The following is a 25148-nucleotide window of genomic DNA, read 5'->3' on the forward strand; positions in this document are numbered from 1 at the left end:
AGCGTCGCTGCCTTTCCGCTACGTCTACCAAGAACCCCGCCAGCACTTCGGGACCTTTGTGGGGCACATCGTTAGAGCCTAACACAATGGCTTCGTGCGAGGGCGGCAGATGCAGCTGCGGAGCCTCGAGAGGAGCAAAGTCAGGCCGGTGTTGAGGCAGATGCAGCAGCCATGCACAGTTGTCTCGGAAAGCTGGGCGGCATGTGATTGTCAGAACAAGATAGACCAGGTCGCAACAGAACATGACCAGGCCTCGGGATGGCGCAGGGCTGACGACGCATCCTGCTTGTAGCTGCGTATCTAGCAAGTTCTATATGGTCGTTCGTTGCTATCTATATTCGGGACGACTAGGACGGAACGATAAGCGAAATGTCTATATCGTTGATGCGTAGACAGAGCAACTGCAGGCGGGCTTGGAAGCAAAGAGAGGACTATGCCTGATGCGGGTATAATCTTATAGTTATATGGCTTGCCCACACCTGCGCCGCGTCGATGATATACCGCATTCCATATTTCTCAACAATCGGTGGAACCCAGCTCATGGAGAACGTGCAAGGCAGTCAGCCAGATCCAATGCGCATCAAATCCGCATGGAGATCTATGTGCACCGCGTTGTTGATGTCTCCGCGCCCGAGCGCTGGTGAATGTTATCTGCAAGCGCCATCATCCTTGCCCTTTGGATCCATGAGCATGCTAACATGGCAGAAGCAAGCTCACATCAAAACGAAGTCGGGTGTATCGATAACCTCGCATGCCCAGTCCCAGATTAGCACCACGTGGGACTGAATAATCTCCAGGCTCGGATCGATCTCCAGAGCCGTGTTGATGCCGGGCGCCATGGATGATCGTTGCCACCAATGAGGCTAGACACCGGCTAGTCAGGCACAGGGCATCTCTACTTACCCATTTCATCCACCTCCAGACATCCATGACAGCCGTCGCGACCCTCTCAACGGCGACATCTACGTCTTGAGCTTTGTTTGACGGGCTGCAGCTTTCTCCGCCCGCCACGGAAGATGCTGCACGGGAAGCCTGCGGCATGTGTGAGTAGCTTTTTCTTTGTGTATCGCATGGTCGTCCCCAAGCCGTGCGAGGTACCGTGAAACGCACTCCCCACGCGGCTTGGAGTTTGACAGTGCCGGCTTTTGCTGTGCCATAAGGACCCTTATCTCGACGTCGACGCTTCTCCGCGCTGCATCAGAACTGTGCTGACCCCTGTGCCTTGCCCGATGCAGCTGCTTTCCCTCTCCTGCAAGCTCGACCAGCTGCTGGGAATGTGTCGCACCATATAGACAGCCCCTCGTCGGCCTCGCGTGAGCCCAGCCAGACCCGCGGGCGTGCGCTGACTGCCTCGTCCCGAACTGTTGCCTCGCGCTCGCAAACACCGGCCGTCAAAGCTACCAGCAGTAATTCGAGCCCCGACCGCACCCTCCAGGCGCTCGAACGCAAACCGTCGGGCTCCTATGCCCACAATCGCAACACTTCCATCGTACACGGCATCCAGCACTCGCGGAACACCAGCTTCGTCAACTCTCCCGCCACAAGCCCGCTGAGCCCCCAGATCATCGCCGCCGCCGCCGGCGCAACCATCGATGGAGCCGTCATGTCGCAGGAGTCGATAGCCGAGGCCTTTGCCGCCAACGGCATGCAGCCTGGCGCGAGTACAGGGCATGTCTATGCCGGTGTGGGAGCCCAGGCAGCATCCAGCGATGGAAGCATACCTCAGCGCAAGCCTGAGCGGGCGCCGAGTGCCAGATCCTCGCGGAAAGGTCACAATCACCACCGCTCCCAGTCGCGCCACCCGCCGCCGCACCCCCACGAACTCAAGACGGTTGGCGAATATGCGCTGCACCACCTCTTCAACTCGTTCATCAGCCAGGCCGAGCAGAAGATCAACCAATGTATGACGGAGAGAGGCCAGCCCGAGGCCAGGGTAGAGGGTGTTTGTGGGCCTGGCGTAGACCCCACCTTCGATCAACTCATAGCAGCCCTGGGGCACATTGCGCGCCACAAGCCGAAGCCTCTCATTGATACCATTATGCTATGGCGCAAGGCAAAGAGTGAGGAAGCGTCCAAACAGCGCACTCAGCTGCTCAATGCCCGACAAGCCACTCCGGGACTGCAGCTCCATCCCGCCCTGTCTCGACGGAACACCGAACCGGTTCAACACTTGGAAAACGGATCCACAGCCTCTGTAGCATCTGGCCCCGAGCACATTGTCGCTCTACAACAGACTGTGACCCAAGCGGAGCAGCGCTCGACCGTCTCAACCTACATCCTCTGCCGAGTATTGATCGAAATCATGACGCAAACCGACCTCCACAATCTAACTTTCGAGATGGCCGATCGTCTTCTTGGTCTTTTCTATGGCCAACTTAGCACCGTTGACCCTGATATGGTGGACATATCTCCGCTCAATCTCGCCAACTGGACCATCTACAGCCAGCTTCTCGGCGTGCTAAGTGGACTCATATTCGAACAGGTGCAAGAAAAGTTCGTCACCGACCTGAAGATCGTAGATGGTCACTTGGCTCAGAAGAACCAGTACAACAGGGATCACGAAGCTAAAGGCGCTCTGCTCATCCGCGCTCTGAGGCACCTGCAAGTCAAGTCATATCCAGAAGAGACATGGGACCGGACGTGCGACTTCATGCTCTCCATGGCCAAGCTCTTCACTAGTGCCCACGGCCAGCCAGTCAAGTATGCTTACTGCCAAGTCTTGCGGGAACTACTGCTCCGTATCACCTCAAAGGCTACCATCGAGCTCAATGCACCCAAGTGGAAGGCTGTGATTGATATGATGAAGCAGCGCGCTGCTATATTGTTAGGCAAGCCAAAACACTGGCACGAAGCATTCCCACTCATGGCCGCCGTCCTATGTGCTTCTCCAACCGAAACATTTCTCTCCCAGTGGCTCGCGCTTGCCTTGTCTACTCAACCAAGACTGAAGGAGCGCGCAACGAGAGCCATCGCCCTTCGAGGTATATGCCGGCTGGTGTGGACTTACATCTACAGACGGGGAACCGAGGCACCAAATGTCGCCGTGCGTCGATTAGAGGAGATCATACGGATGGTGTTCCAACCGGGAAGGCGGTCATACCTCTCGACCGAACCAGCCATTGCTGAACCCTTGATACAACTTACGCGCATCATTGGCTACAAGTACCAAGACCTCTGCTTCAAGACCATCATCTTTCCTCTACTCAATTCGGAAATGTTCATGTCAGGGCGGGAGTTGCGCGTTGAAAATCTTGAGCCTGATCGTATGGTCATTGGTATCCGCTCGTTCCTCGCAATCATGGCTGATCTCGAGAACACCGAGCAGCCACCTTTCCCACTGACATTCGATTACGATCCAAACGCAGTTTCGAACGAGCTTCCTGCTCTTCCTTCCAGTCCACGGCCTCTGCAACCTTTGCCTATCAAGTCCAGTCTCCTCAAGGAGGAGCGTCTTTCGCGTCCTGTGAATTTCACTGGATTCGCCGAAGTGGCAAAAGAGTACTACATCCGTTTCTGCAAAATCCTGGGAGAAATTACTATCATATGCGACAATGCATTTGGAGGGCAGGCCGTATTGGATGAGAAGTTCTCTTCGCAAACACCAAAGACGCCCATGGCAGCGGCTTTCAGCTTCGCCCCTCGCGAAGATTATATGACTACTACAGACCTGCGGCAAGGATTCTATGATCTTCTACATGTCGCTGTTCAGGCTTTACCGCGCTGTCTGTCTCCACACATCCCTTTCAACTCACTTGTAAATCTCTTGTGTACCGGAACTGCCCATGTTCAAAGCAACATCGCTGTATCGTCCGCTCAGTCACTCAAGTCCATAGCCCGACAGTCGCATGCACAACAAGTCACAATTGGCTTTGCACGCTTCATCTTCAACTTCGACGATCGTTACGCTACCATGTCTGATGGCGGCATGCTGGGAGCTGGGCACATTGAGAATACCCTAAAGCTCTACGTGGAGCTGTTAGAGATATGGATTGAAGAGATTAAGCGGAAGACACGCAAGGCCGCCCTGGATACACCGGACGACGGTTCTGGGAATCGAGCTGCTCAGCTTGATCTTTCTTCTGTGTGGGCGCACGTTGACGAAGTTGAGTCACATGGCCTCTTCTTCTTATGTTCACCTTCGCATCGCGTCCGCTCCTACGCCGTTACCGTGCTACGTCTCATCACTGAGTTTGATACGGCGCTGGGCGGCTCCAACACCCGTGTCATCCGTGTAATGGAAGGAAGCCCCCAGAGGGTCTTGGACATTAGCGATGAGAAGCTGTCGCTAGCTGAGCGCAGTCGTTTACAACGCGGCATGCGCAAGAGCAATGTGCAGAGCACACTCGTGGAACTTTGCGGCAGCGATGTGCCGTATGACGCTACTTTATGGTTCAAGATTTTCCCAAATCTGGTGCGAATCAGTTTTGAGGTCTGCCCTTTTGCTGTGACTCTTACTCGAGACATAGTATGTGCCAGACTTGCTCAGATGTATCGCACTCTATCGTCCCTGGCTGAGGGCCAGCGTACAACGCCTTATTCACCGTACGAGCCTGGTGCTAGCAAGTTCAGTGGGCGCCTTGCCTCGACCTCACCAGAAGTCGTCATCGAACAATGGAAACTGTATCTCATATTTGCCTTCACAACCTTAACGAGCCTGGGTCCGACCGCTATGTCGGCTACGCAAGGTCAGCACTCGCGGAAGAGCTCAAAGTCTTCACAAACGAGCACAAACAAGCAACATACCGCCACGGAGTTGTTTTCTAAAGTCCTCCCCTTCCTGTCAGTAGACAATGCCGCCATACGAGACGCTGCGGTTATTGGTCTTGGCTCCGTTAACCTGAATCTTTATCGCACATTACTTGAGTCGCTTCAGGGGATTGTGGCTGCTTGTGCAGAAGAAGCCAAGATGCGTCTGGGCAATCACAACAGAACCATTAGCAGTCCCCGTCCCATCAACTACCGGACCGACCATCTCCGAACAGAGATTACACACGTATACAAGCTAACATCGCAACAATTCCTCAAACTTCCGGAAGCCCACAATGACGAGTGGATCATCAACAACTTAATGAACTACACCAAGGATCTCAGAATTTTCCTGAGTGATACAGAAGTCCAACTTGAGGCGCGCTACCAGAAGTTACGCACGCACTACTGTGGCCTTGTGGAAGTTTTGTTTGAGGGCATCAACAAGACCAGCGATCCTTTGCACTGGATGCCGTTTCAAGCTCGTAAAGCGGCATTTACTCTAATGGAAGAATGGTGCGGATACGCAGCAAATCAATCTCAGATTCGTCAGCGTGAAGAGCAGATGCGTCGTTCCATGCTCGACCGAGAGGTGGATAAGAGCAGCAAAGGTAACGCAACTGCAGCCCTTGAAATTGAAAAACGTGATCTTCGAACCGCGGCTTTGAGCGCTATGGCTGCACTCTGTGGCGGGCCTGTTAGTATCACAACTGATAGCAAAGTCTTGCTTCAGTTCGATGTCATTCGTATGCTCTCATGGATACAGAGCATCTTCGAAACTCCGAGCGATCGAACACACGCCATTGGTCGCCGAGCACTTACGAATCTCATATTGCACAATCGCGAGCATCCATATCTGCTAGACAAGGCAATTGAAATGTGCTATCTCGCGGTCTCTAGTAAAGCTCTCGAGAGCTACTTCGAAGTTGTTACTCAGGTCCTCACCCAACACGAGGACTACACTTTGCCATTCTGGAAAGTACTAAGCGCCGGTCTCTACACACTCGGACATGAGAACAGCGAGATACGCACAAAGTCCACGCGATTACTCCGAACGCTTGAGGCTCGTGAAGGAAAGAATTCGAAATTACAGGACCTGGACATCAGCATCTCTGACAAGACGGTCGCGGTATACAAGCTCGCACAGTTTGAAACATCACGAAGGCTTGCCAAGCAGCATGCCGAGCTTGCTTTCTTGGTCTTCTCGCAATTTTCGTACTACTTCAAAGATCTCAAGCCTGACCATAAGCGCAACATGGTCGCCGCTATGCTTCCTTGGGTGCAGTCTGTCGAACTGCAAGTCAACCCCGACGGAGGACCGACTGCTAATTCTTACATGTTACTCGTCAACTTGTTCGAGATCACCTACAGATCAGGCAACGTGCTACATAATGAGATCCAAGCACTCTGGCAAGCACTAGCAACTGGACCATACGGTGGTAATGTTCAACTTATCTTGAACTTCATCATCAATCTTTGTCTAGACAAGCGAGAACAGAACTACGTCGACTACTCCAAACAGATCGTAGTCCATCTTTCCAGCACTCCTGCGGGACTAAAGGTCGTTGAGTTCCTGCTATTACAGATCAACCCACGGTCTATGGTAAGCGAGAAGCGCGAGCCTATGCCACCGCCGCCAGACGCTGTCAATCTTCCATACTTGGCCGATCTCACCCAGGTTCTGCCAAGTAGCAATAAACAGGTAAGCATAACATGAAATTCATACTGATTTACGCTGACCTGCGTAGTCTGGCTTTGCTTTGGGACAGGTTTGCCTCATTTTGCTGGTTGACCTTATGGTGTCCCCAGTAGAGGTAGCCAAAGAGCACATTCCGTTGCTTCTACAAGTGGTCCTGGTGCTCTGGGATCATTACACCTCTGTGGTGCAGGACCAGTCTCGTGAGATGCTTGTGCATTTGATTCACGAGCTAGTCATCTCCAAGATCGAAGACGACACACCAGGCATCGACAAAAGGTCTATCGAAGATTTCGTTGAGAGCATTCGACAACATGACACCAAGGTGGTATGGAGCTATGATGACAAGAACGGCAAGGACGTGGCAGACTCAACCTTCAAGGTTCCTGAGCCAATGGGCTACGTTGCTGGCGAGGTGATGAAGTTCTTCTCATTTGCATACCCTGGACTGAGAGAAGCCTGGGGTCGAGTAGCACTGAACTGGGCCACATCTTGCCCGGTCAGACATATCGCTTGTCGGTCATTCCAGTTGTTCCGCTGCATTCTCAGTTCGCTCGATCAGCAAATGCTTTCCGACATGCTCGCCAGACTTTCTAACACCATCTCGGATGAGGAGAGTGACATACAGACCTTCTCTATGGAGATATTGACAACGCTACGGACCATCATTGAGGCATTAGCGCCTAAAGATCTCATACAGTACCCTCAGCTGTTCTGGACGACTTGCGCGTGTTTGGATACTATACACGAAGGCGAATTCATGGAGAGCCTCTTAATGCTAGACAAGTTTCTCGACAAGCTTGATCTAGGTGACGAGGAGGTGTTGAGCATCCTAGAAGAAAGCTGCCCGGATAAGTGGGAAGGCAAGTTCGAAGGCCTTGCCCAACTGACGTACAAGGGCATCAGATCAAGTACATGCCTGGACCGGTCTTTACGAATCCTGGAAAGACTGGTGGTACTACCTTCTAGCCGTATCGTGGGTGACGATAGCCGACTGACGTACACCGTTCTTGCGAATCTGCCAAGATTTCTGCGTTCATTTGACTCTACAGCACAAGATTCAAGTATCCGCGCCACTGCAGAAGTGCTTGCACAAGTCGCAGACCAGCACTACCAGTGCACATCGCTTTCCGAGGCGTTGACTGCCTTTGCAATGAAGAGGTACCGCCATGAAAAAGACTTCCTTGCGCAGACAATGTCTGCTATACGTTCTACGTTCAATTCGGAACATGAGTTCGGTAGCCTGGTATTCCTTCTCGGTTTACTCATGAACAAGATCGATTGGATGAAGATCAACACGATGGAAGTACTCTGCATCCTGCTACCTGAAATCGACATGCGCAAGCCGGAAATGGCATCCAAAGGATCTGATCTTTTCTCGCCTCTCCTACGACTACTACAAAGCGCATATTGCCCACAAGCTTTAAGGGTTCTTGACTTCGTCATCAATCTCAACATGACTAGTACCCTCACACCGTTCGACAAGCAGCACATTCGCATGAGCATGGCAGGCTCCCACTCTACCAGAGGATACAAGAAGCAGTTCGAGAAGACGCAATCATTGTACGGTATCCCTGAAGAAAGCGGCTGGTCTATTCCAATGCCTGCTTTGCATTCGCAGTTGACAAGAGCGAACGTTCATGCTGTTTTCTACACGTGCGGAAACTTTGACGAAATGAACGTACCGGACACTGAGACACCCAAGGTAGAATTCCGCCAAGAGGAGTTCCCGTTCAGCCCACTATCCGACTACCACCGAACTGCGACCATGACTTCCGAGGATACCCGTGGCGACAGTCACATTGGCGAACTAGTCATGAAACTAGACAGCTTGGATGACTTCTTTGAGGACGATGATGATGCGGAAACCTTGACGGATCTACCAAACTTTTCGTCCTCGGGACGGTACGGTAACGGACCATATGCTCACGACATGCGCGAGAACCTTTACGATCAGCAGACGGCGCCAATCTTACACAAATCACTCACAAGGAACGCATCTGTGACTTCTTTTCAATCGGGATTCATCTCGGATGTCAAACTCTCCCCAGCTAGGGATCCAGGTGTCATGACACCAGGCGCTTTCAGCTCTTTCGCCAACTCCTCTACTGGCGCCTTGCCTCCAACAAGTCATCCCCGCCCGGGTCTCCATTCCCGCTCCGTAACGTCACCCTCGGCGCCAAACCAACCCCAACGTATTTCTCCTTCCCTCTCATCAACCACGCTCGACGAACAAAATGAGCCCTTCTCCGATGACGAGTACTCTGCTGGTCGGTCGAGCAGCACAGACAAAGGCGGCACCTTCAGTCTAGAGAACATTATCAAGCCTGTTGCTCACGACACAAGGAGTCGCTTTAGGAGTGGTATGAGACGGCTGACGGGGGGTGGCGGAGAGAAGGAAGGTGCAAAGACGCGGGATGCAATCAAGCTAGCGCTGCAGAAGAGTCCGCAAGTACCAAAAGTGCCCGACATCTATCTGGTGAACCCTAAAAGCGCAGATCTGTAGGAGAGTTATCATAAGTGAACTGACAGCATGCGTTTGATGGTAAATGAAGTATGGCGCTCATTGGAGTGGGCGTCTGATATATATGGGATAATGTATGGGTGTGTATAGAAAGAATCAGCGAAACGACCACAAGATACCACGGCGCAATATTCGGATGGTGTTTTTCAACATGAGGAAAGGATCGGGTTATCGCATGCGCATGTATGGGTTACATCAAAAAGTTACCAACCGCTCCTTCTTTCTTAGCTGCATTTTGCTTGCGAGATACCACAGTTTTCATCAATACGATTAGAATGTTTATTGTCCTATGCATGTTCGCCATCTTTCTCTCGCCATATGTACAATTGAGCGGTTGGCGCCTGCCTCCATCGTCTACATCTACTCGTGCGCATCGTACCCTGGTGGTGCCTCGAAATCCAACTCCCCACCAACAAGTCTATACTCAAATGTTTCTTCACCTTCATCGCACTTGAGCCACCCTATGATCGGAACAGGCAACGCACGATCCCGGTACCAGGATCGTTCTACCGCTGTCATCCAATGTATTGGCGCAAAATTACCAACTGGCTCTTGTTGCTCTTTCCGCTCTACTTCCCCTCTACCACAGTTACCGACTATTATAGGCGCCAAACTTCCCACGCCAGTCGGTGCATAGCTCGGGGTTATTGCCATCATAATACTGAGGAAGGGTAATATTACGGAACCTATGCGGGTCGCGATGCTCACTCCAGAAATGTGTGTAGGTTTTGGAGTGGGAGGAGCTGGCGTAGACCGCCATTCTGGGTGGTCACGAAGGACGTCGGAAAAGGATTGTGTGATTAGCCAGCCGCGGTCGCGATAGATGAGCGAAATGGAGGCGCTAGTTGTGCGAATGACAACGGGACCTGCTGGGTGGTAGATGTAGCTGAGCATTGTTACTGGGTATGGGTGTTGTGCTAGACTGGGTTGCATGAGGGCTTTTGTAAGTGCTGTTCAATCAGATGTCGTGCGTGGATTTCGTCAAGAGACAGTGGCGACATTTTGGTACATTAAAATAATAAGGTGCGTGTGATAGACGATTTTCACAAGCTATGAATAGCCTTGATGTACTCACACTCGCTTGCTATAAGGAATTGCAGTAGACGTGATGTGTTTCAACCGTGGCCTTCATCCATGGATGCACATGCGAGCAAACCTCTGCACACGTGACATGAATGCCGTGGCACCAGGTGGAGATTCCTGAAGACCGCATCAGTTATGGGGCATAAGACGTCCTCGTTTCGATAGACTTTCCTTGAAGATAGTAAGACAATATCGGAACAAGCCTAGAAGATCTCAAAGACTAAATGCAAGTTGGTTTGATGCTAATAAGTCTAGTCCATATAGTCGCATTCCATACCACCATTGTAGGGCGCGGATGTTTCACAGCCACCAGGAAGATCGTGGCGCTGCATGCACGTTACAAAGTAGCCGTTAGTTGCGCAGTGGTGTTGATGATGGCTAGCTGACTGATGCAGTCCATTTTAGTAAATGCGGTGAGGAAGAGTAAGGAGTTGGCTCCGGATTCGTCGGCGGAAGGAGACGTGGATACCCTGCAGGGTAGCTGAAGGTTTAGCGCGTGCGGTAACTCCAAACAGATGACAACTTAATCTCCTATTCGCCTTCTGACAATGCACCATCTCAGCACACTTGCTATGTCAGACCGATCTTGGGTTACTATGCCATCGCGCCCTCAATAGTCCTCAGCCCTATGGCATTTTGGACCTCTAATGTTGCGCTCACTCCAAGAATGGCCTCTGCAACGCAGCTGAAGATGCAGTGACCGCTTTTGGTATTCTGAACTTCGCTGGAACCGGAAGTGAATTCAGCACTGTTCTGGAGCGCCTCACTTCACCTGCGCTCTGACCATGACGCCTGGGTATGCTGGCGCACTGCTGCGATGGTGTCGCATACACGTCAAACGCGCTGTCTATATGACAGCCTGAAACAAGATAAATCTGCGTCTTCTCTAAAGTCCCAGTTTTCTGCCTCGATTCCTCATCAAGTTCTTATTTCGAAAAAGACACAATCACCAGCTATCCAATATGTCGGGCACATTCTACGGTGCTAAGGTTTACCTCATCCACACTACGCAGCACACTCGACCTTTCCTGACGACTGTACCCTTTATAGCCCGCGATTTCGCCTCTTGGGGATACCGAGTCGATCACCATGCTGCAGATTCGCCATATATTATCGAAGTTCGATCCCGTGAGGATGTGGAGCATATGAAACGTACAGATCGTGGTGGCAGTCGAAGGACGAAGTTGATGGGAATATGGGCAAACGAATTAGTTCGCAGAAAACGACAGCAGCGAGGAGATGCAAGGGGCGGTGAAATTCAGATGCCCGTGGCTAATGGCGGGTTTGGGTCGTCAGAAGCTAGGGTAAAGAAAGCCGGCGACCTAGTCCAAGATGTCATCGATGGGTTGGTTGCGTCTGGTGAGTACAAGTCCAGCACACGGTGTTCCTTGTTTGATATTGAAGTGAAGGCTAACAGAGTAAAAGAAACTCAACGCATGCCGCAGTCGACTCGGAAGAGTAAATCAACAGAGTCGTCGCCCACCATTCTGACCACATATACTCGTCACTTATACGCCATTCGTTATACGCCTAACGCACCTTTACCATCATGGTCGAACCCTGACATCTTCTACGCAGATCATATTGTTCTAGAATTTCATCATCACGAAAACATCAGAAAAGAATGTCTAGTTGATGCAGTACGTAGCGCGATTGGTAAAGATGAAGGAAGAATGGGAAGAGTGGAGAAATGCACCACTACAGGACTGAAGAGAGTATATCTATGGATTGATGTTGCAGACACGTTCTTCGGCGATGTAGTGCGAGAAGAGGGCGATTTAGAAGACAGAGATCCTGTTCCAAAGTACGAGAGGGGTGAAAGTCCACCTACATATGACGAGAGATAAGGCAGATGACATTTTGAATAAAATTACTGTACGCTACCACGGGAGTCACCCGAGGATCCATAAAACAAGGTCGTATATACTGTAACCTTGCGACACTAGCTTCATGCACCTAGATGATTGATTACACACATCCGTTCAAATAAATACAGCAAAATATAGAAGAAAGTCAAATAGTGAGGGGGTGTACCCATCATTCGCTTTGATGTGCCGACCCTGATGCACTTCTGTATGCTGTCTTCCTCGAATATGTCCTTCACTCACAATAGGTGTTCCAAACCTCCAAAGTCCTGTCTTCTCTTTTCCTCTAATCATACACCACTTCCCCTCTCCTCAGTCCACCTCGATGGCTTCTCGCACCCTCCGCCATCAATCCATTCATGTTCGTAACCCGAACCTGAGCCATGTATTCCTGTTGTTCTGGCGTCATCGGCTTCATGCCGTTGCCGTCCTCCCTGAAACCAAAGGTCGCGTTTATGGCATAGCCGACGCAAACACATATACCGGCGCCTAGCATGATGAGGAGGATGATGACGGTCTCTGGGATTGCGTATTCGTCGCGCTTAATGAGAGGATGGGCGGTTGCGTTGTTAAGAAGTGCGAGAAGGAGGATTGCTGTTTGAATCATGCTTGCGTATCGCTCTTGGTGCAAGTGATGTTATGATGTGAAGGCTTGACAACGGTGCTACCGTTCTCGTGTCAGGTAGGAGATGGATTTTTTTTATCGACAAATGTAGCAGGTTACGAGGCTGATAGATACTCTCGAGTAATTTGACGTGTATCTCTATGGTTGCTGAAGAAGAAAACGAAGGAAGGGTAGTATAGCGTGATGCTCGAAAGTAAAGACTGAACGAAAGTGAACGAACAGGAAAAAGCAGCCGGCAGTGCCCTTCAAATGATGAACGCCATGCACCATTCCAAAACAACAAACTCCACCTGTATATTGACTTGCCAGCATCCCCTAATCCTCCATTGCCGTTATCTTACATGTGCACAGGCCGCGTCTTCGTACATTGCCTGTTCTGACATAGCGTCTCGCTGAGTGGACGCTGCGGTTGGCCAATGATTCCCTGAGTGACCCACTTCACTCTGTCGCTTCGCGAGAGGTATCCACCAGGCACGTGATATTGCGAGCAGACCAATGAGAATTCGAGATGCTATTTTTGTGCTTCCTGATGTGGCATCGAGGAGTGTCTTGTGGCGTTACGGACCTGAGTACCACTTGTGACCAGCATGTCAGACGCAGGGATGCTGTTCCGGTAAAGACAGCCGGAAGTCGACTTCCTGGTAGTAGTAAGCTTGACTGCCGTCCTTACGAAGGTAGGTGCATTACCTGACGTTACCTGCTCTCCAAATCCGTTACCGTGAGCACTAGAAGGCATGCATTTTCATGCTGAACCGCACTCAGAACCAGTCGCCCGAACACGCTATTGCACCCGACACGACTGTCCTCACGCAACACTACAATGGAGCGTCCTGACGACCCAGGTACCTTGGAGTTGAACAATACAATGGAAACAGCTAAGCATCCATCCGCTCGACTGCACAGAAGTGAGGAGGCCCGCAGATAGGCAAGTTCGTAGTGGTTAGAGGTGGTCGAATCTCTACCATGGTTCTACGTCTCGCTTGAGCAGGCTTAACATTCGAAAACGTCGTCTTGGGTCCAGTCGACATTCACACCAACATCTTCGAACGCGTTTTTCTCGATGCGAAACAATACAAAATCCATACATGCACTAAATCAGAAAAACGTAATTCCGCCATGGACCACGTTCAACAGCTGATCACACGAGGCGATAATCCAAGAGAAGAAAGAGCTTACCGTGATCCTGCTAGCATCGAAAGTGTCAAATATCGCATCCGTAGCGAGCCAAACCACCTCTACGAAGACCCAGACATTGACGAAGACATAGTATATCGCATCATCCCTGGGGGCGTGGTGACGAAGAGACATTTGGAGATTTGCGCTGAGCACTTCTCGACTAATTATGGTGTGTGGAGTCAGAGAGCACGTCTCGTTATGGGCCCCTGGGCTAAGTATGGTTAGTAGAGCGACAAAAACGAAGCCATTTCTAACTCCCATGTGTAGGCAAGCACATACGGCTTAGTCGCGATAGGCTAAGAGCTCAGTGCCTACCGGATGGAGTCAATAACATCCTAGTGATAGCCATTACTAAGAATGGTCTACAGGTCGGACACTGCTTTATGAGCCAGTGGATGCACGGTGACGATCGGGTGTGGTGGATAACGCAACTACTGGTGTTGAAAGGCTATCGCAACCAGAGACGAGCTACCAAGGTAAGCAGATGTCATACATGAGAACAAGTGACTGACTTGCAATAGATGCTACAAGCCTTGGCCATGCATTACGATGTCGGCAGATCCACCCGGAGAGATCTCGTCGGAGTAGCGTCCTCAAATCCTTACACCATTTGCACTCTCCTTCGCGTTTTCGGTCGAGGCATTGAGGTACTGCCTTCGAAGCCAGATTGGGAAGAAAATCCTGTTCGTCACACGCCGCTGCCCATTTCAGCATGTGAGCCGATAGTCAAAGCCGCACCAGTCAACTATATCCGCGATGCCAAATTGTTACCTGGGACACTGACTGTCAACACAAGATTTTTCATAGATCACGCCGCGCCTGATGAAGCTTTGACAAGAATCGTATACAGTATAAACAAGCAGATGATCGAGCCGTGGGAATGGTTGTTTGGGCACTTGGAACCCGGATGTGAGTATTTGTGTATTTTGGACTATTCCTTCGACTCGGAGTATAGGCTGGACTCGATGCTTCATGACAAGTTAACAATCTCGAACGCGGCTCAACCAAAAGAAGGGAGTTCAAACCGTACGAAGAAGTCGTTTGAAATCGGCAGTTCCAAACGCCTTAAACGATCGTCAAGTTTGATCCAATATGGTGAGATTGATCGTTATCTGCTCGAAGCTCCCAGCAGCTGCCAGCTTGATCCAAGATGCAATCGAGCTTATGCATCCTTATATGGCAGTGTGCGCAAGCTCGTCTTTGAAGCAAAAGGGCTGATTGCAACAACACCTATGCTGTCCATCATTATGAGTGCGAAGCAAATACCGGATGACCTTCGCAGAGTCTATCAGTCGGCGGACTTTTGCTTCCCACTACCAGAGCAAGTGCGGACCTGGGCGGACTTCACTGAGTACGCATATGGTGTCTTCGAGGGAGACACTAATGTCGCTGCTAGGTTCTTGATTCTTCAGGCCATCCACTTTCAGGAGCTCAGAGATAATCACGAAAGCTCGCAAAGAGCAAGAGTGATGGAGAGCCTGGAGCTGGCGAAGCTAAAGAGAATGAGGGAGAAAGGTCAGTCAGCCAAACGAGTCAGACAAAAGCCTACAATTCAGCGACCGAGGTTCACAGCAAATACTTCTCGAGATAAGGATAATGCTTTGTCTGCAAAGCCTCGGGAGGAACCTGGACTCACCCCGATGGTACCTCCTCGGAAGCCTCTCGCCCCAAAGCCTCAGGGACCGTCCAAAATTGCCGAAATGCCAGCAAAGACAGATGCATATACCACCAAGCCTCGTACAACGTCTATGCTCTCATCCATCGGGAATTCTTTTCGAAAGTTGAGAGTTTCTAACCCTCGGCGATCACTGTCAGAGTCTAAGCCTCGAGGTTCTATACCAACGACAAACGCATCCAACGATACGCCAGCACCGACGGAGCAGACACCGCCGCAGACCCCCCTTAGCCGTAGCTTTGGACCAATCCCTCGGACTGCACCAATTCGGATTTCTGCGGTTCCTAAGGATCCTTTCTCTGCAAAAGTCATTCGTCGATACGAACACGAGGCGCATGCTGCTATCACACCACCCGCAACTCCGCTATCTTCTCAGCCGCAAGCGGACCTACCACGTTACATGGCCCCAACTATGAGCTCAATGCAACGGTATAAGACCCACAGTCCTGAACTTTTCTATTCCGATGAGTCTGATGACGGAAGTAGGTCGAGTGTGTCCGGTCGGCCGTGTTTGAAAAACAGCGGGAAGGTCTTAGATCGGACGGGGGGAAAGAGAGGATGAGCCCCTGGTCAGGTCGTTGGCACACCAGACAGAGATAATAGAATGCCGACCATTGGTGGTTTGTTGCGTGGTCGGCAGATGCTGTGTCTTCTTGATGTTAAGGAGATGAGAAGCAGGTGGAGAACGAGAGAATGCTGGTGTCGATTGAGTGTGGGGTCATGACGCGTCTCGACTGGCTAGTGCGTGGACCATGACTTCTTCTGTTCTATCGTCAACTTGAATCAAATCAAACTTCACCTCAAGATTCTTCAAGGTGGCACCCGAAGTAATATCTGCACAAAGCCATCTCATTCTCTTAGTATATTATGAAACCATAGTGTTGCGAACCAGTCGCTCAAACTAGGTGCGAGTGTCATCCATTCGCGACCCTATATGAACGCATTCATCTATCTTACATTGACACAAGGAAATGCCGCAAAAGAGCTAGTCTCGAAAGTTACATCCACGCCTACAGAGCCCAGGCAGCAGCAGCAAAGACGACAGACAAAGCCATGGCCATTGAGTTCATGACCGACACCGAGGTAGCAGCTCCCGCACCGGTTCCGCTGGGAGCGGCAGCGCCAGATTGCTGAGCATTGCCGTTTCCGCCATCGCTTCCGCCGTTGGTGTTGTTGCTGCTGCTGCTGTCGTTGTTACCGCTATCTGTAGTCGAGTTGCTGCTCGACGAGCCACCGGTCGAAGTACCGTTGTTTGTGGCGGGCTCTGCCGAGGGGAGCTCCTTCTGCTCTGGGCAGCTGATGTCGAAGCGCGGGGTGGTGGACAGCTTGTCCGAAATGGCGAACTTGACCTTGTTTGCAGGGTTGGCATCGCGGAGTGTGTACCAGAAGACGTTCCTCTTGCCGAAGAGCGCGCAACCGACATCTTTCCAGTATGTCTCTGCGTTATCTACAGTCGATGTGGCAGCACCAAAGTCAGGACCACTGTACGCCCAGCCAGTCTCGGTAATCCAGACATCTTTGTCTCCAGCGACGCCCTCAGTTGCGCTGATAGCACTGCTTAGGAGCTTGCCTGCGTTATCGATCTTGTTATCAAGCTCGGATTCGTAGAAGGGGAATGCGTTAACAGCCAAAAAGTCAATCTCGTCGATGACAGCCTTGTTCGACTCGTTGACCCAAGCAGTCCAGGTGTCGACGTGGGTGATCTTCACACCCTTGAGTGGGGTATCGGCAAGACGCTCGCGCGCAGTCTTGATGAATTCAACAATCTTCTCCGCGCTGTTACCGACACCAGCCTCGTTCCGGATACCAGGTTCCGACACACGGTAAAGATCTTCGGAACCGACAGACAGTCCGATAACAAGATCCGTCAGCTTTGTTCCGTATTCCTCGACTGCGGAGTTCAATGCCTTCAATTCGTTGTCAATGTTGTCCGTGCCTGATGCCCAAATACCGAGAAGGAGCTTGGAGTTCGTTGCGATAGCGGCAGGGAAGGCGGCGATGGGTGTGTCGGTCGTCTCCCACTGAATGTTGGAGTAAAGACGGATAGCGCTGAAGTTGCCTGGTGCGCCCTCCAGGCTCTGCGCGGTGGTGAACTCCTTCTCGAAGTCCTCCTGGGTCTTTGCCTTGCCGGTATCATCAGATGCACCGGAGTTGAAGCCCAAAACAAAGTCCTGCGCAAGGGCACTGCTGACGGTGGCCGCCGCGACGGCAAGCGCTGATACAAAACGCATGTTGGTTGAAGTTCTAAGGGAGTGACTGTAGTTGAAGAGTTGAAATTGGAAGAAAGGATTGTGTTGAAAGGAAAAGAGGAAGTCAGCAGTGGAGGCCCTACGAAGGAGTGAGATGGCTCAAAAGCAGGGTAAGCTCCGTGTATTTTTATGCAAACGCGAGCTGATGATCATTCACGAACGGCGTACCCCGTAATTGCGGCAGCTGGGGTCCGGGGCAGATTGATTGGCCACCCCTTCGCACCGCAGCTGAGCTGAGCCTTGGCGCCGAGGAGAGCCAGTCAGTTTTTGCCTTTGTGTTTGGCGCACAGCCACGCGCCTGAAACGGCGCGTATAAAGACAGTTTCGAAAGCTTTCAGGCATCACGTCAGAACCGGCTATTCTCGATAGCATCACCTTAACTCCTGGCGAGTGCATTCTGGCTCTTCCATGATAATCGCTGGTGTATGCACCTACGATATAGACGTTGTGATACTGGTGTGAATCTTTGTACGTGCCTGCTTGCGGCTGTAACGCGTGAGAGGAATTACAATCATCCTATTGATCGAAGCACGTTAAAAACGTTCTACAAAACGTATGTCTGGGATAACACAACGGGTGCCTACTCATCAAGATTGCATCAAGCTTTCACGACAGCACCGGAGCGGCCCCTAATGCAACCCTTCGTAGTGCGCTAGAATTAGTCAAGAGCAACGATCACAATCAAAGTAAAAGCAATACTTTTAAGCTTATCAAGAATGAATTAATGTTATGGTAATTCTGCCACAATGACAAAACATATTCTTGCGAATGTATGTATATAAATCCCCGTTCCGTTCCTTATTCCTCTTAACCCAGATTAACCTGAAATGTGCAAATACAAAACCAGGTATCGTCCCTCGTATTTACAACCCCAAGGACAACCTTTTACGCCAAACCTGACCACTCCCTGGATCCTTACCGTCTTGGTGCGGGACCAGAGCTCAGTGCTGACAAAGGTCCACCGCCGGTCACAGGTGTCTGAGCTCCTGTAACTGGTGTTGCAGGCGCGGGTGTAGGGGCGCGAGATGGGACATTACTCCTGTTGTGTGCCATATGCGCCTTGACAAGATGACCCGCACACAGTGCGCTGTTGAGCGACAATTCACCAGCCAATACACCAGCAGCGATGACACGAGCCAGTTGCCTAGCGTTGTCACCAGGTGATGTTGGGTGGGCACCTCGTACGCCGAGGAGGTCCAACATGGCGGATTGAGGTTCGAGAATGGTACCGCCACCGATTGTGCCGACTTCAATTGAAGGCATAGAGACGGAGATTTGAAGGTTGCCGTTGACGCTGTTCTTCGTTAGGTTGTGGCCTTGTCGTATCTCATGAAAGGAGCGACTTACTTATGCATAATGGTGATACAGTTGGCACTCTCAACGACCTGTGCTGGATCCTGTCCGGTGGCCAAGAAGATAGCAGCAACGATGTTCGCCGCGTGGGCGTTGAATCCACCCATAGCACCAGCCATTGCAGATCCGATAAAGTTCTTGGAAATGTTCATCTGTACCAAATCTTCGACCTCGCACTTGAGGACTGACTTGACGACAGAGCCGGGAATCATAGCTTCGGCAACAACACCCTTGCCACGACCGTCGATCCAGTTGATAGCGGCGGACTTCTTGTCAGTGCAATAGTTACCCGATACGGTCACTACACGCATGTCCTCGAAGCCGCAGTCGGTTGCCATGACGGTGAGAGCATGCTCGACACCCTTGGAAATCATGTTCATACCCATGGCATCACCAGTGGTGGCCCTGAAACGAACGTAGATGTTGGTACCAGCGATGGCAGATTTCATAGATTGGAGCCTGGCGAAGCGAGAAGTGGAGTTGAATGCGTCTTTCATCGTCCTCTGGCCTTCCTCCGAGTCAAGCCAGTTCTTCGCAGCACCAGCACGTACAAGGCTATCGAACCCAATGCAGGGTCCGCGGGTCATACCATCACCAGTCACAACAGTAACAGCACCGCCACCTGCGTTGATAGCCTTAGCACCTCGAGAAGTTGAAGCGACAAGTACACCCTCGGTGGTTGCCATGGGGAGGAAGTAGTTTTGGCCGTCGACGAGGATAGGTCCAGCGACACCGAGGGGGAGAGGGAGGTAGCCGACGACGTTTTCACAGCATGCGCCATGAACAAGATCGTAGTTGTAGTCCTTGTAAGGTAGCAGCGAACGTTCCAGTAGTGTTGAGGTTTCCCGTGTAGCGTGGGTACGTGAGACTAGACCACGACGAATCTTGACGGCACGAGTCTTGTCACCAAGCGTCTTTTCTAGAGCATAACCAGGAATCTTTCCCTTGAGTGACATCTCGATAAGCTCCTCGTCAGTCATCTTGGGTGCTTGCTTTTCCTTGATCATCAGGTCGAGAACCTCAAAGGGACGGTTTGGCTGTCTTTGCTGTTCTTCAGAGGGTCCGACCGGTATCTCCGGTGTTCGTGTTGCGATCTGCGTAAGGGGCTGAAGGCGACCATTCTGATCCTCAGGGCCGGGGGTGCGAGGTGGCGTAGGCATGTGCATCGAAGGTACGCGAGGAGTGCCTGGCACAGTAGGAGCCCCATCCTGGACTTCGGAGGGAGAGGGTGGCGCGAGTGGCTGGTGCGGTTCTTTGATGGTCCAGCGAGCGGCATTAAAGAGATAGCCGTTCAAGACCACGCTCATTACAAGGGCAAGGACGATCCATTTGCTAAGGAAAGGGTCCTCCAGACTCTTCAGTACACCGTCAACTATGTGAGTGCTGATGTTGCTTCCGAAAGCAAACTCGTTGTCTGTAATCGAAGGCTCGGCGTAGTGAATAGAAGGGAACTCAAGCTCATACTTGATCGGCATAAGAATGGTGACAATAGTTGACGTAGCGGTGCTCTTGGCATGCTCGTAGATGTGGTCCAATCCATTTCCAGCGACCTTGAAGGGGTCCAGCGGAGGGGTGGCACCTACGCCCGAAACGTGAGAGACCTTGCTAGGAGAGAGGCCAAATCGGAGAGTAACTACGTTGAGGACATTGACGAGGATGAATCCAGCAACCATGAGAATCTTGAACTTTGGCACCGTGATCTTCTTTCCGAAAACAGTTGTTGTGTGGTTGACAACTTGCACATCACGAGCGTTGGGCCAGTCGTTGTTGCGAGCGACGTTCTCAGCAACCTTGCCATCGACACCGTCATCCTCAAGAGCCCTGCGGAGAGCCACATGGCGCTTAATCCGGTTGATCTCAAGCTTGATGGTAAGGATAGCAGTATAGAAAGTGAGCAGCATAATGGCGTCAAAGAAAAGGATCCAGGCACCAAGGAAGCAAAACTGTCGCAGACCACCCTGGATGCCAGACATGGCGCCAGCGACAAGGATCAAGATCTCGAAAAAGTAGTCGCGGACAATCTCGAAACCAGTCCGCTTAATGGCTGTCTGTACAGATGACTGGATGGTCAAAGGCTCACCCCGCTTCTCCTCAGCTGCTCGTCGGCCATCCAGAGAGGCAGACAGGACAGCCTTGGTTAGAACGATGGGCTTCTCAAACCCAATGATGACCACCAAGAAAGGAAGACCCTCTGAGAGCAGAATCAAGTTGATAGGAACACCGAGGTAGGTTGTCACGGCGAGACCAAAGAGGAAAGCAAAGGCCGACTGCAGGAGGACTGCAGTAGCCAGCCAGAAGTTGGATCCAAGCCGCCTCATGGCGAGGAAGAGAGAGACGAAAGTCAGGTGCATGGCGAGGTAACCCAGGGCCATGATGACGATGTCGCCAGTGTCAGCGTTCTGTGCTGGTCTTAGCCAAGTTCACGTTTGTATCCACAGACAAAATACCTTGAGGAGATCGACGAAAGACGTCCACGACTCAATGATCCAGTTGCGCACGCCGCCTGGCGCACTGCCGTTCTTGGAGGCCTTCATCATCCACTTCTTCTCTTCGCGCGTGCCCTCTTTCTCAGAGCCCTGCGACTGAGCAGCGTCCTCTGGCGCAGAAATCTCCTGCATAGCCTGGAGGAAATCGGCAGCTTCGGTGTACGGGATAGAGAATGCGAGCGAAGTGTCGTGCGAGAAAGTGGAGAAGGAGCTGGAGGAGCTTGGGAGGAGCTTGGCAGAGACATTGCTGGGGACAGATTGTTGCGAGGGAGCAGAGTTGATGGTGCTCGATTCGGGGAAGACGAGAGTGACGAGAGCGAGTTCCTGGGCAGTCTGTTTTGTTAGCCAGATGTCTTAGAGTTGGCGGAGCTGCCTACCTTGTCCTTGTAAACGGTAGTCTTGGGCTCTTCAGCCTCCCACTGCCATGATGTCTCCTCTCCTACTCTGAGCGTCTTGCTGCCGGCCAAAAGGGAGTGGAAGTCGACGCGGCTAGAGACTTCTTCAATGCCACTTTCCAGTAGGCCCCTGTCGAGAACGCCCAAATATGAGTAGCTAGCCAGGAAGGCAATGGTGACGATGGTGTGGATTGGGTGGGTGCATGCCTTCTTCGCGACGGAGAGAAGGATGGGCGAGAAGTGGCGGTCGAACCAGGTGGGACTGGTCTTCTTCTGCTCGCCCGTCGACTGCCAGCGGCTGGTGAGGTAGCCGAGCATGGTGGATAGGTCACCACTGAAGTTGATTCAGTGGGAAGTGTTGCAGGCCCGTCTAGAGAGCCGCTCGCATGGGATGACGCGGAGGCGTGGCTGTGCGCAGCGGGTAGTGGGATGGGGTGCGAATGGCGAGGGCGAGTGACTACAAGAAAAGACCTTTCACCATGTCAGTACTGTCGCTGCCGGATATTCCTTCTAGCGCCGCCATACCTCGCTGACCCTCCGTGGTCGGTTGTGGTACCAAGACACGGTCAAGTCTCCAACTATGGGGCCTGAGCGATACCGGAATCCCGCAATTGGCGTCGCAGCACACGTAAACGCGCCGCTCTCGAAGAAAAATAAGGAGGGGGAGTAGAGGCTGGTGCACAAGACACACTCGGTGCCGACTCAAATGTGGAGGAAGGCCCCTTGCCGTCCCGCGACTTTTTTGTCAACGCTAGGCCAGACAGCACCCTCACCGCTTTGTATCCCGGCCCAGGCAAGACGTCTCTATTCGACGATAGACGATGAGATAACAGAAGGGTCCTGCAGAGCGTATGCGCCTAGTCGTCTTTGACAGCTAGTCTGCGTGACCAGCTCAGCGTACTTGGTTCAAAATATCCTAGGCTTGTTGTTCTGGCGATGCATTAGTTATGCACTTCAAGTTTGCGCCACACGCCACGCGCCACGTACGCCACAGGAAATGACGCGCCTGTCAAAATTGCAGAGGGCTGGCCTTCAACCCGGTTTGCGCGCCGCTCCAATCAATCCCAACAACAACCGGATGATCTTCAGGGGAACTGGATCAGCATCGGTGTCGCCTTGCGCCCAGGTGCAGAACAAGGCTGAGAAAATTGATTAATCCCAAAGCCTGGATGATATCGATAGCAGATAATGCACCTCTATGAATGTTCGGCGGCTGTTACTCTAACAAATACCCCATGTCTATAACACATCTAAGCAATACGATCGCAGACTTGCATCTAGAATATCCCGTCATCCATGCATAATATCCCGTCGGCAGGCCAAAATGCCCCGTTGCCTTCTCGAATCTCTCGTACAGTCAAGAGCGTGGGAAACACGATCGAGAGCACTCGGCATGTTTTTATCCCCCTTCTCGACTGTACTAGAGCCAAAATGCCCCGTCAGCCTTCCTTGCTAGGCGAACTTCTCAGTCATCGGGACATCGCCGTTCGTAATCTCCCTTAGGAACACAGCGTCCGGCCTGTACAACATGACGTGGAAGTGCTCCACTGCATGCACGCTCTTCAGACTCTTCCAATTCTTGAACCAGACCAACTCTTTTACCTTTGGAGCGAACGTCTTTTGTACGTAATCACCGATTTGTTTCTGGGATTCTGCGGTAGAGAGCCCAGTGTCGGGGTCGTCGTCCAGTTCAAACTTGGTCCACACGACGAGGTGCACAACGTCTGCATCGATGCCATATGGCCAGTCGTTATATAGTATCTTGATGTCTTCTATAGGTCGGTAAACATGGATGCAAGTCAACGTAACACAGGTGCACATACCATCAAATTCGAACGGCTTGCCCTTCGGCTCCATACTTCCCCACTTCAACCGCTCATTAACAATGAAGTTCATGATGCTGCCGTAATCCCTCTCCAGCCGATGGGTGAACTGCCGATACCGCCTCAACTCACTTGGCATGCGATGAAACTTGTCGACCCGGTTGCTCTCTGACCACGACCATCAGCGTTTCGCTTATCGCGCGTCGCGCCTCTATCTCACCTACAATGTCCCGCACTTGGTCCCATGTCAACACCTTGTAGTGTTCGTCAGGCGTCCCGATGATCCCTTTATCCTTCTCACTAATATCTCTCAAGAAGTCCGGGCACTCGCTCGGCCATTGATCTCTAGGAACATTGACTAGCCAGAAAGGCAACTCCTCGTGTGGCATCCTTGCTGCTGCTAATTCCGGAAAATAGTGAGCAGTCGAAAGTAAACAACTGCGTAGTGGTACAAGATTGTGTTGGCAGGGTTTGGGATTGCACTGCAAGGATGCCGGTGCAGCAGTCTAGGGGAACCCTAGCGGTGAGCCCTAGGGAATGTTGAACGACAGAAACGGCGGGTGGGACCGCGCTGAAGCTTGCGCAAGGCCGTTGTCAAGCCATGTTTTGCGTATAGCGCCTTGTTTCAACGTGGCATCCCGCCTCGATGAGGAAGAGCACCCGCATGCTGATGATGAGAATCGGTAGCAGCTCTGTGCGTCTTCAAGTGTCTTGCGAAGGGTGCGATGCAGAAAACCCAAGATGCAGGATGCTGCAGCCAACACAACTGCCGTATACTTGTTCAACACCAGAGCCGCACTGCACGGCAATCAAACAGCCGCATGGCCTTACCAATCGCACATGGGTCCCTCGTCTCAGCTACCTTCTCTCCAATTTCCCGCGCCTTACCGCCATCGGCGCCATGTGTCCAGCGTGATGGCCGGCAGGGATCCAAACAGCCTCGAAGCTGCCCATTGGCCAGCTTTGACCAGCTTGTGAGGCCCACCCCGAACCTCGAAACCAACGAGAACCATCACTGTGGTTGCCCCCCTTCTCACGATAATACCAACATCCTGCTTTGACACCTGGACGTCGAGTCTAGGCAAATAGTGTTACATCGCATGGGTCCGAGGCCCATCGCCTGTTGTTTTAGGGGCCTGTATAGGCGTGCAGTGTTAAGTATGGTAGTTTCCTCTTTTCATTCATGACTACTTCCATTCACGACTGTGCCTTGAAGCGCTACACCTGTGCAAACGATCGCTTCATCCTACTATCGTCGCTCCTTTCTCTACTACGTCATTTCAGCTTCACTCGGATCGCAAACCATCGTCGATCACTATTCCGACTTAAGGTTTACGTCGTGTCAGTCGTGTCATTCCTTACACGCGGCGGTTTCCTGGCTCACTGGACCCTTTCCAATCTACATACCCACACCAAATCTCGCCTGTTGCTGTGCGACACACCTATATCCGT

At 51.8% G+C, this 25148-nt stretch overlaps 7 protein-coding genes across 7 annotated transcripts; 2 read left to right on the forward strand and 5 right to left on the reverse strand.

The window, feature by feature from the left end:
- Positions 1-1039: 1039 nt before the first annotated feature.
- J4E82_004042 (uncharacterized protein) lies at positions 1040-8948 on the forward strand (the record flags this gene model as incomplete). The annotated part of the gene is made up of 3 exons (XM_051730325.1): positions 1040-1043; positions 1293-6448; positions 6495-8948. 3 exons carry the CDS (start codon positions 1040-1042, stop codon positions 8946-8948), a joined length of 7614 nt encoding a protein of 2537 aa, XP_051589953.1.
- Positions 8949-9326: 378 nt separating this feature from the next.
- On the reverse strand, positions 9327-9860 carry J4E82_004043 (uncharacterized protein; the record flags this gene model as incomplete). Its single annotated transcript, XM_051730326.1, has 1 exon — positions 9327-9860. The coding sequence occupies one exon, from the start codon at positions 9858-9860 to the stop codon at positions 9327-9329; it is 534 nt and encodes a 177-aa protein (XP_051589954.1).
- A 2340-nt stretch (positions 9861-12200) lies between these two features.
- J4E82_004044 (uncharacterized protein) lies at positions 12201-12521 on the reverse strand (the record flags this gene model as incomplete). Its single annotated transcript, XM_051730327.1, has 1 exon — positions 12201-12521. One exon carries the CDS (start codon positions 12519-12521, stop codon positions 12201-12203), a length of 321 nt encoding a protein of 106 aa, XP_051589955.1.
- Positions 12522-13655: 1134 nt separating this feature from the next.
- Positions 13656-15952, forward strand: J4E82_004045 (uncharacterized protein; the record flags this gene model as incomplete). Its single annotated transcript, XM_051730328.1, has 3 exons — positions 13656-13935; positions 13983-14191; positions 14237-15952. 3 exons carry the CDS (start codon positions 13656-13658, stop codon positions 15950-15952), a joined length of 2205 nt encoding a protein of 734 aa, XP_051589956.1.
- Positions 15953-16400: 448 nt separating this feature from the next.
- Positions 16401-17621, reverse strand: J4E82_004046 (uncharacterized protein; the record flags this gene model as incomplete). Its single annotated transcript, XM_051730329.1, has 1 exon — positions 16401-17621. The coding sequence occupies one exon, from the start codon at positions 17619-17621 to the stop codon at positions 16401-16403; it is 1221 nt and encodes a 406-aa protein (XP_051589957.1).
- Positions 17622-18554: 933 nt separating this feature from the next.
- J4E82_004047 (uncharacterized protein) lies at positions 18555-22191 on the reverse strand (the record flags this gene model as incomplete). Its single annotated transcript, XM_051730330.1, has 4 exons — positions 18555-18933; positions 18987-21391; positions 21440-21811; positions 21856-22191. The coding sequence occupies 4 exons, from the start codon at positions 22189-22191 to the stop codon at positions 18555-18557; spliced, it is 3492 nt and encodes a 1163-aa protein (XP_051589958.1).
- Positions 22192-23325: 1134 nt separating this feature from the next.
- J4E82_004048 (uncharacterized protein) lies at positions 23326-24085 on the reverse strand (the record flags this gene model as incomplete). Its single annotated transcript, XM_051730331.1, has 3 exons — positions 23326-23642; positions 23697-23864; positions 23917-24085. The coding sequence occupies 3 exons, from the start codon at positions 24083-24085 to the stop codon at positions 23326-23328; spliced, it is 654 nt and encodes a 217-aa protein (XP_051589959.1).
- Between the last annotated feature and the right edge of the window lie 1063 nt (positions 24086-25148).

This window comes from Alternaria postmessia (genome assembly GCF_024291825.1).
Source record: "Alternaria postmessia strain BMP 2775 chromosome Unknown scaffold_18, whole genome shotgun sequence".
NCBI lineage: Eukaryota > Fungi > Ascomycota > Dothideomycetes > Pleosporales > Pleosporaceae > Alternaria > Alternaria postmessia.